This window comes from Hermetia illucens, chromosome 6, assembly GCF_905115235.1.
Source record: "Hermetia illucens chromosome 6, iHerIll2.2.curated.20191125, whole genome shotgun sequence".
Classification (NCBI taxonomy): Eukaryota; Metazoa; Arthropoda; class Insecta; order Diptera; family Stratiomyidae; genus Hermetia; species Hermetia illucens.
In genome coordinates this window covers 58848449-58862689 of record NC_051854.1, presented here as the reverse complement: position 1 = coordinate 58862689, position 14241 = coordinate 58848449, and the positions used below count along the sequence as shown (strand labels likewise).

At 43.1% G+C, this 14241-nt stretch overlaps 1 protein-coding gene across 1 annotated transcript in view; it reads left to right on the top strand.

The window, feature by feature from the left end:
* The window catches only part of LOC119660589 (neuronal PAS domain-containing protein 4B), a 402201-nt gene that overhangs the window by 343994 nt on the left and 43966 nt on the right, over nucleotides 1-14241 (top strand). The window contains exons 6-7 of the mRNA XM_038069258.1: nucleotides 406-627; nucleotides 10311-10495. Of these exons, the coding sequence (XP_037925186.1) occupies nucleotides 406-627; nucleotides 10311-10495 (407 nt within the window). The remainder of the gene's footprint in view (nucleotides 1-405; nucleotides 628-10310; nucleotides 10496-14241) is intronic.

Below are 14241 nucleotides of genomic sequence, written 5' to 3'. Positions count from 1 at the left end.
GGTTATTGCAATTTGAGTACATGAAAAGCTGATTGTTGTTGCGATCCGATCGCGTAGCTGAAAAACCACCTGCAACGCTGTTGACTCATAAAAGATATTGATGGCATGGCTGAAGGTTCAATGTTAGGTCAGCTAGTATTTATCTGGATTGTAACTGGCGATGTTACTGCTTGATGTGCGGCGTATATCTTGGGGCATGTATCATATTTTAACTTAATTGTTTGAATTGTATTTGATATGATGTGCCCTAATTTGCTTGTGCAATTTGCTGCAAGGAATTCAATTTAGACCAGCAAATCTTGTTGCAACATTGAGTAATCACCCTAATTTCAACAATACCGTATCTTTTTCTGAACACATCTGAAACTAGAATACATCAACAAACAATCATTTCCTTTATTTCAGGAAGATCTTCTGATTCATGGAGATTCTGTTTACGATATAATTGACAAACAGGATCACGGTCCAATACAGGCTGAATTGAACAGAAATGTACCACCGCAACCAGGACCTCATAGTCAACATAATTCCTCGATATCTTCGTTGGAAGGCGAACATAGGATATTTCTTTGTCGGATGAACGTTAGTCGAAATGCGAGGCGCCAAATGAGATTTGGAGATCAAAAGGTGAGTTTAGATTATTGGAAATATTTGCTCTAGAATAATTTTTACTTAATTAACACATTCACTCACTCTAAATTATCAATCTAAATTGTTTTATCAAATAAACTCACTATAATTGCAAATATCATATTTACGAGCTTTTTCTTAGTCCGAATTTAAAATGTTATGACTTTGAACTGAAATTCGCGTGCATTCAGTTGCAAAAAACGAAAGACTTAAGCGACCAACTTTCAAACTTGATTTTAGCTTCAGTGCTACAGTATTTTAAGTGTTTCAAATTCAATGTGTGAAAAAGCTTTTTCAACCAGTAAGAAAAATATAGTAGGTAGGAAGGAGTTCAATTAGCACTGTGGTGTGCCGTTTTGATGCTACAAACTATTAAGACCGAAATCTCTCTGAGGTCCCCAAAGAATGGTTTACCCAGTGTCCGTAGCGTGGCACTAGTAGGTGTGTAATTGCCTGAGGACTCCCCCCTCTTCTGCGCAGCTTCAGAAATGTGAATTGTAAGGTATGCCGAGCCTGGTAGCATGGCCCCCTATGGGCTAATGCACCGTGCAGACCACCGTAATCTTATTCGCCTTTGCACGCATCTGGCACAGAAGCTCTCGTGATTGGGTTTTTTTTTATAAGCGGTCCAAATCCTCCTTGGCTTAGCATAGGTGGTAAACTTTCGCCGTTGTTAAGTAGCGCGAGTAGATTCCGCCTTGAAAGTCGCCAGCGAGACATCGACAACGCCGAGTCGCCAAGAGCAGAGCTCGTGATTTGTGAAGATGAATGGCCTCTGAAATGACCCATGAAAATTTTAAAGGTCCTTCTTTGCGGGTTTATGTTCGCCTGTAAAAGTTCTTTCAAACATTGTGTCTTGCTCCGTTTAATACCCAACTCGAGGTCTTGGCGAGCTTCCTTATTGGTCAGATCCTTTCTTCCTTAATCGGCGCTACTTACTGCCTTTGGAGGACGGCTGCATATGATCAGCAGAACCTACTCCTCCCTCTTTTTATTTAATTTTTGTTGTTTTTATTTTTATTTTAGCATCTTAATAACAATGTCATCTGTGTCGGCATAAACCTGCTGACGAAAGCCATTCCACCTCTTGCAAGAGAAAAACGTGTGTTCAGGTCCGCCGCTCCATTACTGAACACATAATCAGGAGATCGTGTCTTCCTAATCATGTGCAGGTAAGACTGAAAACATACATGCCCGCTTTGAAGTTGAGTAAGAAAGTTGCGGAAAGAAGTAATCACCGTTGCGTTCGGTCAGCCACGGGTTTAAATTATCGATGAGCCGCGCAGTCCATCTTGCCCTTAGCTTATTTTGCCCAGAAAGTTGCCTCTCAGTAAGCGTGTATTGACGTTGTTCACCGGCAATCACTTTTCTTAAGTTCTCGCCCTTATGGAGGTAGATAGCTTTGCGCTCCTTGGCAAGAAGGGCAACGGGGATCACTCCCGCGATCACCATCATGGCCGGTTCGGAGACAGTGCGATAAGCAGATGCCACTCGCAAAGCTCCCCGCCTCTGCACTTGAGAAAGGCGCTTACGATGCGCTTTTTTGTCAAGGGCATCAGCCCATACCTCCAAGCCATAGAGCAGTGGCGACTGCGTTGCTTCCATAAGGAGACGTCTCCTGGCAAATACGGAGCCCCCAACATTCACCATTAGCCGACTCAAGGCCGAGACTCCAGCAGCTAGTTTTTTCCAGGATAAGGCTGAATATCAATAGGCCAAGTCTACTTTGGGCCTGTTCCACAGTGCGTCCGGCAACAAATGCCGCAAAGTCGTCTGCATAACCGACCAGGCGCGACTCTTCAGGCATATCGAGTCTCAGCAGACTATCGTAGGAATCGTTCTAAAGATCCGGCCTTAGGATGGATCCCTGTGCTACATTCCCGACGTGATTTCCATCCTCCTCTGAAACTGTAGAGTCTCATACACCAGGAAGCGGTCTTTCAGATAATCTCTAAATATCCATAAGAGATAGCTTGGCACGTGGAATGAGTTTTCTAATGTGCCTAGCAATCTGTCCTGCCTACGGAATTGAAGGCATTTCTGACATCAAGCGTTATGAGGAGCACTATCCGCCGTGATGGGCGGATGTGTGCTTCGGCTCGATGAACCGCATCTACGACCTCTATAATTGCATCCACTGTGGACTTCCCTGTTCTGAACTCGAACTGCTTTGGAGATAAGTCTCCGGCAGCGCAGATTGCTTCAGCGAGTCTACCCTTGATGAGCTTCTCGAGCACTTCCCTGGCTGTGTCAAACACACACAGCGGTCGGTATGTAGACGGCACCTCCGAGTTTCCTTTACCTTTGCTGATTAGCGCGAGTCTGGCCACTTTCCGGTGACAAGGAAAAATGCTCTTCCAGCGGCAATTCTGGCCGTTGGTAGAGCACCAGTTTGTAAACTTCCGTCAGGATGCCATTGAACCTGGCGACTTCTTGTTTTTCATAGTGAGAACCGCTTCTTCGAGCTCTTTCATTGTAAAGAGGGGGCAATCATCTTCGGGCATGGAAGCCTCACATGCCGTCGTTATCAGGTTCATAACTGAATTTACGACCTCCAGCGTGGCTCTGCGTGCTCCAAGAGCTTCGACGAACTTCCCGATGTTCACCCTCGCGACATTTCACACGCAGGGGGAGCTTCTCATTGGTGCTCACCGGCAAGTAGCGTCAACCACTTCGAACGCGATGCACTGGATATCACTTTCCGAGAAGTCCTCTAGGACTCACCAGCCGTCCACCGCTGATGCCAGAGATTTCGACGCAAAAGTAATTAAGCCTGGGCGCCGAAACGTTGGGGTGGATCCGGTGTTTGAAAGTACTAGCCCGGTTCACGCAGCCATTTCCTGAATCCGTTTCCGTCTCGAGTCTGACTGTGGCATGCCCCATTCTAGGGCCCTGGCATTAAAATCACGGCTTACCAGGACTCACCTCTTCGTGCTCGAAACCGCGTCCTCTAAAGCATCAAGGGGGCGCCGAAAGTCCGGCCTCTTCCTGTTGGGCGTTATGTAAACCCGAAGAACGTTATCTCTAAACACCGGATCCAGACAAACGTTCCCTCGGCCTTCGGCAAGAAGACGAAGTCCAACATCGTCCCGAACCCAGATGGCAGCGGTGCTCGATAAGTCAAGATGCCATGAGATTGGGTCCCTGTTTCGGTATTACTCGCTAATTAGCACTATATCAGCATTTACTTCTGCATTGAACTGTGCTAGCAACTGGTGAGGGGCTGCACTCTGGTGGCTGCACATGTTAATTTGTAAAATGCGGATCATACCGTTTGCACCTTAGCCCTTTCTAATTCCGCCCTGAAAATTGGACACCGCCCCGAGCCCGCAAGTGTGTGCGACGCTCTAACCAGATGCGTCAGGTCGCTGCAGAAAAAGCACTCTCGCTTTCATTGCAGGTCTCCGCTTAATGACCTACTTAGCCGCATCTCTGGCATGCAAGCTGCTGACGTGTGTCCATAGTCCTGTAGCACTGGGTGACGACTATCCGCATTCGTGCCCTGCATACTACCCATCCAATTTTAATTCTCCCGCTGCTAAGGAGTTTCCTCGCGGACTTCCACCACGGTGAGTTTTTGACCATTTGCAGAGGTGATACCTAGCCGATGCACATGAGGTATATATGTACACAAATGCCTTCTCATTTATTCATTAGGCAATAAGTTCAGCGTCTCTTTACAATGCTGCAAATCTATTTGTGAAACATCGTATTTTATCTATTCCTTTCATGAAGGTTCACTGGGCCGCCTATTCTTTACCGCGATAATAAGAACCGACACGTTTAATGTGGCAGCACCATTGCGGTAAAAGAACTGACAACTCTTTTGCCATCTAACCTTCATTGCATCCGCTTGGCGATTGCTGCTTACCAGGAAAAGCCCCATTCTGTCTACTTTGCTTGCAGTCTAATGAAGAGCAGCATACAAGTATAACGCAGATATCAAGCCCTTTTTATCGAAACAACGTTTGTTGAAACTGTGGAGCGTCTTCAACCAGAGTTCACTGTTGGTGACCACTTTATAACTACGGTCATCACTCAAACCTCAGCATTTTAGAGATACCTTGGCTCTTTTATTCATTTTTTAGAGAATCCAGTATACCGAGGTCCAAGATCCAGAAGAAAGAAATAGCAAACAAATTAGCTTACACTTAACCTATAGTAGGAAGAAAGGGTTAACGTGGTACAGCCTCGAATCGGGGACTGAAAATAAAATTTCTGCTTCGTGAAAGGCAACCTGAAAATTTTGTATTACGAGTCCTAAATGAAGTCACGCGGTAAATGTCGATAACAAGTTCGAATCAAGGAGTACATATGTTAAGCAAAATGTTAGATAGTTTTAGGTGAGGGGAATTAAAAGAGTGTTGACGAGTAGGCTAGTTATTAAACGGGAGAGGAAAGTTATCCTTACAGAAGAGGGATCGGTTCTTACAGGGAGGGATCTTTAAGTTCAATGCAATCGCAGTCGCAGCTAGGGACTAAATCACGGAGGAGTACTTAAGGATACTTTTAAATGTGGGAAATGCGAAATTTAATGAGCAGCGCATTGACTAGCTTTTCTGACGTTAACATGATACTAACTCATTCAAAGAGCACCCGCGAACCGTATTGTTTAAATTTAATTGTTGAGGCAAACAGTTTACTGGGGGAGCTACGCAGAAAAAGCGCTTAAGGGGGTCATCAAGTGTGAAGGCCGCTCTTTTTTGTGAAGAACTGGATGAAGGTTTGTACCACCATAAATTCATTAATATCTTGAGCATGTGCAGCACGATAGCATCGTTCATTATTGAAATACAGAACAATTTATACACCTTATACACTTATACACATCTCCAAAAAAGGTGTTTTTCTGCTGTCACGCTAGAGGGCGCTGTGATCATCTTAAAGAAAATGTAAACGGCATTCTAACATGCTGACTTAACCACAGTCCGCAAACTAGGATTATTAAAAACCGTTGAACGCATACATACATAAGTTTCCAGACTGGATCATTCTCATGCATACGGATTAAGTGACCCGCCCACAGTAACCTATTCAGCCAGATTTATCCACAACCTGACGGTGATGGTATCACTCATAGATTTCGTCGTTATCTAGGCTACGGATTCGTCCATCCCCATGTAGGGGGCCAAAAATTCTTCGGAGGGTTCTTCTCTCGAACGCGGCCAAATGTTCGTAATTTTTTTTGCAAGAACCCAAGTCTCGGAGGAATACATAAGAACTGACAAGATCATAGCCTTGTACAGTAACAGCTTTGACCCTATGGTAAAACGTTTCGAGCGGAACAGTTTTCGTAACCTGAAATAGGCTCTGTTGGCTGCCAACAACCGTGCGCGGATTTCATCATCGTAGCTGTTATTGGTTGTGATTTTCGACCCTAGATATTAGAAATTATAAACGGTCTCAAATTTGTAGTCTCCAATCTTTATTCTTCCCGTTTGACCAGTGCGGGTTGATGTTGTTGCTTGGTTGGTTCTTGGTGCTGAGTTTACCATCATATACTTTGTCTTGCCTTCATTGATGTGAAGCCCAGGATCTCGCGCCAATTAAAGCCTGCTCGATCTGGATGAAGGTAGACTGTACATCTCGGGTTCTTCCCATGATGTCGATATCGTCAGCATAGGCCAGTAGTTGGGTTTGACTTAAAAAGGATCGTACCCTCGCATTATTATTATTGCGGCATCCATTTCCCTCTTATAGGTGTCGCGGAGGTTTGTGTTATGGATGGCTTCAGTGTTCACTCTCACCTGATTGTCAGAGGGGATTCTAGTGGTATTGTTATTCGAGCTCGGAGCACCATGCCAACGAGATAGTAATCCGAGTTTATATTGGCACGCCTATATGTTCTGACATTCATCAAGGCTGAGAGGTGGCGGCGTTCGACCAACACGTTGTCAATTTGGTTGAAAGTGGTCCTGTCTGGAGAGGCGCACGTATGTTTGTGGACCGCTTTCCACGCAAACCAGGTACTTCCGACAGCTATTTCGTATGACACTGCTAATTGAATAATCAGCAGCCCGTTATCATCTGTATCTTGATGTAACCTATGGGTGCTTTCACTTGAATATGAATAAATCCCCAAATATGATTTTGATATCATATCTGGGATAGGCTTCGAGGGTTCGTTCTATTGCCTCGTAGAAGGTATTCGTTTCGTAACAAGTGGTTTTCCGTATAAGGTTCTCAGCCCTACCTGTTTTTAGGCGCGGGCGGCTCGCCTTCATCCTTCTCCGTCTGCAGCTTTTTGTTAAAAAAGAGCTCCCAGCGGTCACCACGTGGAGGTGGAGGTAGGGTTTCTTAGTAGAGCTGTTGGTGTTGTTTCAGCCCTGGGACCTATACTACCCTTTGACCACCAAACCGAACATGCAAGCATCAAAAGAAACGTTACTGGATTTGTTTGTTCGGTAGAACGTGTAGATGACACGAATTCAGACATTTTACCAAAAATCATAAGGTTTCGTTTTTCCATAAGATTAATGATTTTGAAATGATTAATATAAGTTAATAATTGCTCAATAATAAAATGCTTAGAGCGACGCTGTACCAAGAAAATAAGACATAAATGAAGTTAGTCGCTTAAATCTTTCGTTCTGTTTCATGTATGCTGAACTTCCTAATTAAATTGGCGGGTTGGAATGTTTTAAGAAAAACTTGATTCAAAAATGTTTGGTCCAATACTGGATTCTGTCTTCTGTTCACCCCTGTGTGGAGTATAAAGCCTTAACATAGTTTCTTTTTTGGAATTGTTATTTATTTTCAATTTGATTTTCAATAATACAGGGTGCGGCAGCATAACTTCCTTCTTTCAAAACTCAATAAAAACTATTGTATGCATCAGAAAATATTTATTTGTTTTTTATAATGTAGGTACATGTCTAAAGTTTTTATTTACATTGTTTTGAAGATCAAATCTGTTAGGTGACGTCCCCCATTCTCCATACATTGCGTAAACCGATTTCTGGCGTTTGTCATGACTCTTGCTAGTATAGCAGGTGTTATGTTGGCAATTTCTTCTTGGATGTTGATCTTCAAATCTTGTAGGGTTCACATAAACAAGGGATTTCAAAAAACCCCATAGAAAAAAATCACAAGCCATTCCAAGTCGCCTCTAATTGAGATAAGGCGCTCTGGAAAGTGTTCCCTCAAAACAGCCATCGATGCTTTTGAAGTGTGTGCTGTTGCACCGTCTTGTTGGAACCAAGTGTCCCCCAAATCCAAATTTTCTAGTCGTGGGAAAAAAAAAATTCTGTAGCATGTTTACATACCGGTCCGAATTCACTGTCACTGTAACCTGATTTTCCTCAAAAAACCAGGGACCAATAACTCCAGCTGAGGAAATTGCACACCACACTGTGACTTTGGGTGAATGCAAAGGCTTTTGATGCAATTCTCGAGGGTTGGTGTCAGCCCAGTAGCGCATGTTCCGAAATGCACGCTGTGTTGCAATAACGGAACATCCGCTTGAAAAGTAAACCTCAACGGCAAAGGCACGCTCCTCACTATTCCAACGCATGATGGCGACTGCACCGCGTTGGGACAAAACTTTACAGTATCCCCTCTTGAACGAGACCACTAGCGCTCCGCTATGACATCAACTAACTGAGTGGCGCGCATTTTAAAAAAGGAAGTTATGCTGCCGCACCCTGTATAATGATCTTATCAAATACAAGGTGTCTCAAAAGATATTTTATATTTAGTGGATTGATTAAAAAAAAGTAAGCCGTATATAGAAAAAATGTTTATTAATTATTAAAATACACTTTTTGCGGATTTATTTCTTAAAAATAATATCGTCTAAATGTAGACTCTCGCGGTCTCGGCACTCATTTAATCGAACAGTAAAATTACTTATGACGTCTCGGCGGGTGGACTCAGGGATGACTGCCATTTCGTGACGGATATTTTCTTTCAAATGCGCCAGTGAAGTTGATTTATTAATGTAAACTTTAGATTTAAGATAACCCCATAGGAAAAAGGGGATTAAATCTGGACTGCGTGGAGGCCAATTTATGTCAGCTCTCCGGGAGATCAATTCGCCTGAGAAAATTTCACGAACACGTGGCAGAGACATATTGGACATGTGTGAAGTTGCTCCGTCCTGTTGGAACCAAGTTCTTTGGTTATAACCAGGAAAGTTTTGCAGTTCAGGTACCAAGAAGTTGTCTAACATCTCTTGTGACTGCACGCCCCCTTTCGTCTTCAAAAAAGTAAGGGCCGATAATTCCTCGCGCCGATATCGCAGGCCATACGGTCTTTAGGTACTTTAGGCGAATGAAGGGGTTTCTGATGTTTGCGTTTCGGATTCGTTGCACTCCAGTAGCGACAGTTCTGCTTATTTACGTCGCCATTAAGATGAAAATGGGCTTCATCCGCAAACAAAATGTTGGTAAACGTTGAAAATCGCTCAATCACCCGATTTACGAAATTAAGCCTCTGACTGGCATCTTGGGGCTTTAATTCTTGCACCAATTGAATTTTGTAGGGGTGCAGCTGTAGGTCTTTGTGCATAATGCGATGTGATGATGATCTATGCACATTTAGAGCACTTGCGCGCTTCCGAATTGAAGGGTTCGGGTCGTCACGAACAGACTAATTAACATTCTCCACGTTTTTTACCGTTCTTGATGACCTAGGTCGCCCGGATTTTGATTTATTCCGCATTGTACCAGTGTCCTGAAACTTTTTAACTCAATGTCGAATGAGAGGAGTACTTGGCGCATCATTTAAGTGGCGAAAACCTCGAATACTGCACAATTTTCCGCGCTACAGTTGCCGAATCGCCGTTTTTGTCAAATTTCGCGCGATCTGCTCCCGAGAAATGCTCCATAGTGACTGAATTGCCAAGAGCCAGGCTACCGATTGACATAACCCCCGCGCCCCTCAGATACGTTGCGTTCACGCAGTAAGCTAAATAAATAAAAATTTCTTTTGAGACACCTTGTATCAAATCTTCAATATTTCTTTGCTTATAATTTACTTCTTACTTTAATGGTGCTTTAATGGTTCATATTAGAGGACATGATTTAAAACTCAACACTGGGACTTGATTTTTTTTTTTAATTTTCAACGACGTGTTTAAAATTTAGGCTTTAAGTTTTATGTCAGACCCATTACAATCAGTGAGGTCCAACATATTTTGAGACAAATTTTAATTCAACGTAGCAGTAATTGTTATTCTGATAATTCATGTTATATTCTGCTTCCCGTATTGGATTTTTCCTTCCCATAAATGCAAAATGTAGAAAAGATACACTACCCTGACCTTCCGACACGAATCTGCATTTAGAAAGTCCAGAATTCATTGCACGAAAACAATAGCATGCAATGAAATCTACACTTCATTGTTAGAAGCACTTGATATGTCTTATCCTGCCTTCCATCGACTACTCAATGACTTCCAATCACTGAGAGAATATCTAATTCAATATCATTCCCAGCCACAATATCGACTTCAAACTTCGAACGCTGCTGTCGATAAAGCTGATCAAGTGCAAATTATCGTTTCAGCATAAATTGACGTGAATATCTTGATCTTACAGATTTATAATTGAATCTATTACACATCCATGGATACAGATGTTAACACTTTTGCCTCGATTGTAGATTTACTGAATATGCATGTGTACTTATCGACTGGAACCCGGTTTGTTTTAATTCAATGCTGTTTTGTTATTTTCCAGGTGGTTCTAGTTCAAGGGCATTATTTATCATTTTTACCATTGTGCAGTCGAAACGAGCCAGTGTTTCTGGCCACGTGCACGCCCATTGCTATGCCGGAGACTAGGGAGTGTGTAGTTCAAGGTGCCACCAATGTCTTCACAACTATTCATTCTATGGATATGAAAATTGTTCATATTGACAAAAAGTAAGTATAGAAATTTGTATTCATTTAAACATTGTGCTCTTGTCTTTGAAGATAGCTGAGAGTCAGTTGGAAAAATGCTTTTTATATTTCTTGCTATTAAGATCGAAAGTTATTCTTCGGTAAGTCAGATTATTCCTTTCTTTCTTCCCATTGGATTAATGATTTCTCTGCCATTTCTACTATGCCACCATGAGTAATCTAAGGTCGACTTACCATACAAAGTTGCTCACTTCCGAATCATTCTGCAAGGACTCCCAACAGAAATTCTTCAAATAAATTCGTGATTGCCAGTGTTAGAATTTCACACCTGTTGTGTTTACTCTGTCTCCTCAAAATAGCTTACACGTCTAGAACCTGCCCCCCCGCCTAGTCCTGCATTAGCTAGAAAAATTCTTCCTGACGAAGAACACTTCGAAAATATGTTGCACTCACAGCAAATGGAAAACGTTGTGTCACTTGTACGTAATTCAGAAAACCAACAACATGACTAGTAGCACAAGATTTTCAGCGAAACAAGGGTCAGGCTGTTGACCGTTACATAAGAAAAATGCCAAATAAACGTTCGCGAACTGAAAGTGAACAATGGTCAAAGTGGTACAACATGGAAAGACCCTTGGGGGTGCAAACAGAAGAAATCCCAAACTGAATTCGAAATGAATTGTTTCTGCAACATTGGAGGCGCCATTTGGTCACGACAACAATTAAGTATGCACCGGAATTGTTTCTTGAATTCGGTGTTTGCATAAATTGTATCTATGGTTTTGTGGTTTAAACTGTGGTTGTTTGATTGTTATCATTCTTTTCTGAAATCGAGAAAGTGGAGTATTTTTGAAGAGAGACGTTTGTGCATAGTATTTCGGACCAACTCTAGGTTTCCTTACTAGAATTTAGAGTGGGTGAATAAAAATATTTTTAACTCATTGGTAGATCTAAATCTCAATGCAGTCGATTAAATTGTTCGCTCCTGCACTTGCTTGCTACCTGAAAGTCGACAAAGTGAAAAACCTAGCTATTTACAGAAGTAGGCAAAGACACTAAATTAAAACTATATCAATCAAGTAGAAATGTTGTCTGACTTCTAAAACTAAGTTCCGTTGGGAATCGGGATTAGGCAAACACCATTTCCAGAATAAATAATCAAAGGGAAAATCACAACGAAACTCACCTTCAGTCCAAGTCTCTTTTACCTCAAACTTTCAGGAGGCCCTATCTTCGGTATTCTCGTCATTCCTTGGTCCCCCTCGCTTGGATCATGCTCTTATTTTATTTAAGTCAAAACATTGTAACAGAAAAATTTAAAAGATAGATCAAAGAGAAAAACCAAATGCGTGAGGAACTCATAATAAAGTAAAAACTCTAATGATAATAACAAAACAGTAACCAAAAATGTATCAAATAAACCCATAAAGCATATCAAAAGGGTAGTTTAGGCCCCAGGACAAAAGTGTGGATTTGCAGCTGAACTCTACATTTACCTCTACGTGATGATTTTTAGGATTTCTTTCTGAACGAAAAACTGCAGACGAAGAAGGATGAAGTCGAGCAGAAGCCATAGCAAAAGGACTGTAATGATCATACAACAGCGGACTCGGCCACGAGAACGGACAAACAATTTGCGCATTTTCTTATCAAATAAACATTCCTTGCACAGATCAAATTTGCTTAGTAGCTAGCAGGTGCCCTATCCCACTAAAGACCTGGTACTATCGCGATACAGGCCGAGCAGATGGACCACATTGTAAGGGCACTCTTCCCTACGCACCCCGTATGGGATGATGACGTCGGCGCGGAGAGCAAAGAGGACTGTCGACTTTTCTCTATAAAAGAGTTGGAACAGGTAGTCTTCTCTATGAAAAACAAGAAGGCGCCAGGACCCGATAGTATTCCAGCAGAGGTATACAAACTGGTATTCCAACACCGGCCAGATCTACTGCTCGGCGCGTTCAACGCTTGCCTTAAAGAGGGCATTTTCCCTGCTCGTTGGAAGGTTGCGAGGCTTGCGCTGATCCATAAAGGGAAAGCGACCCCGAATTGCCGTCTTCATACTGCCCACTATGAATACTTGACACTGCTGGGAAAGTGCTCGAAAAGCTCATCAGAAGTAGACACGCTGAAACGATACGCGCTACCGGAGATTTATCTCCCCGGCAGTTCGGTTTTAGAGCCGGGATATCGACAATTGATGCTGTCATGCAAGTCGTGGATGCCGTTCGACGAGCAGAGGCACATAGCCGCCTCACTCGACGGGTGGTGCCCCTCGTAACACTTGACATCAGAAACGCCTTTAATTCCGTAAGATGGAAAGACATTCTAGACACACTAGACAATACTTTCAACGTGCCTAACTATCTCTTACGGATATTCAGGGACTATCTGCGGAACCCTCCCTGCTCTATGAAACACTAGGGGGTCAAAGGTGGATGGAAGTCACGTCGAATCCATCCTAGGGCCGGACCTCTGGAATGCCACCTATGACAGTCTACTTAAACTCGACATGCCAGAAGAGTCGCTCCTGGTCGACTATGCAGATAATGTCGCAGCGCTTGTTGCTGGACGCACTGTCGAACAGGCGCAAAGCAGACTTGGCGGGTAAGCGGATGGATGACTACTCATGGTTTCAACGTTGCACTGGAAAAAACCGAAGTAGTCATCCTGACTAAAAAGTGAATTCCGACCCTGCGATGGACTGCGCGGCTCATCGGGAACTTAGGTGCGTGGCTGAATCGAAAGCATGATGAGACTGACTTATCCAATTTTTAAGTGGGCATGGAGTTTTTCAGTCTTATCTGCACAAGATTGGAAAGGCGCGTTCTCCGGATTGTGTATTTTGTAATGGAGTTGTTAACGACGCCCACCACACTTTTTTCTTGTGGTTCGTCAGCAGCTCTATTTAAATACAGGGGATCTCTCTCCAGACAACATTGTCGAAGAGATGCTGAGGACTGCTGACAGGTGGAGCCGTTTTGCCCATTACGTTCGGGCCCTTCTCGTTGCTAAGAAGATAGAGTTCGACCGGTGGAGGAGCCGGATGGCAGGCGGTTCCTTGAACTGGTAGTTCCCTTCCTCCTGTCCCCTCCCGTTGGTGAAAGGAATTCCCTGATTGGAAGGCTCCGCAAACGGTTCTAGGCTAGCTCTCTGACGATGGGGAGGTGTTTAGTCGGTAGTCCGACGGCGTACCGAATCGAGAGTCCAACACACATGTATTCACCTACCCTACCCCAAAAAACAAAAAAACTATCGCGATACAAGACATGCAGTAGACAAGGACCGGTTCCCTGGATTGTAATCAACATACTATATATTAGCTAAATATGCGAACGGTTATTCAGTCTGAACTTACGAGGAAAAATCTCACTCACCTTAACCTCTCCGGGAAAGAAGACTGCAAGGTCGAAGAAGAATACATTCTAAGAGACAGTGGAACGATATCCATCAATGTAATTAAAAAAATTTCAAAAAATAATAATTCACTTTATTGGGACAGATATCATAGAATGCCGGCTCCAACCCCAGGTAAAGGAGGAGGGTTTGAGGCAACCTACATTGTACTATCCTTAGTAAAACAAAAATAAAATGCCAAAACCAGCGAAGAGATAAATAAAGTGTCAATTGAGGGGCGTCCACCTCAATCGACGCGGCAGGACGGCCCCCGATCCTGTCGAGAAATGGGCAAGGGTTCTTGATGCATGGACGGCGTCTGAACGTAAAAAGTTAATCGGAATAAAACAAATACGTGTCTGCACGCT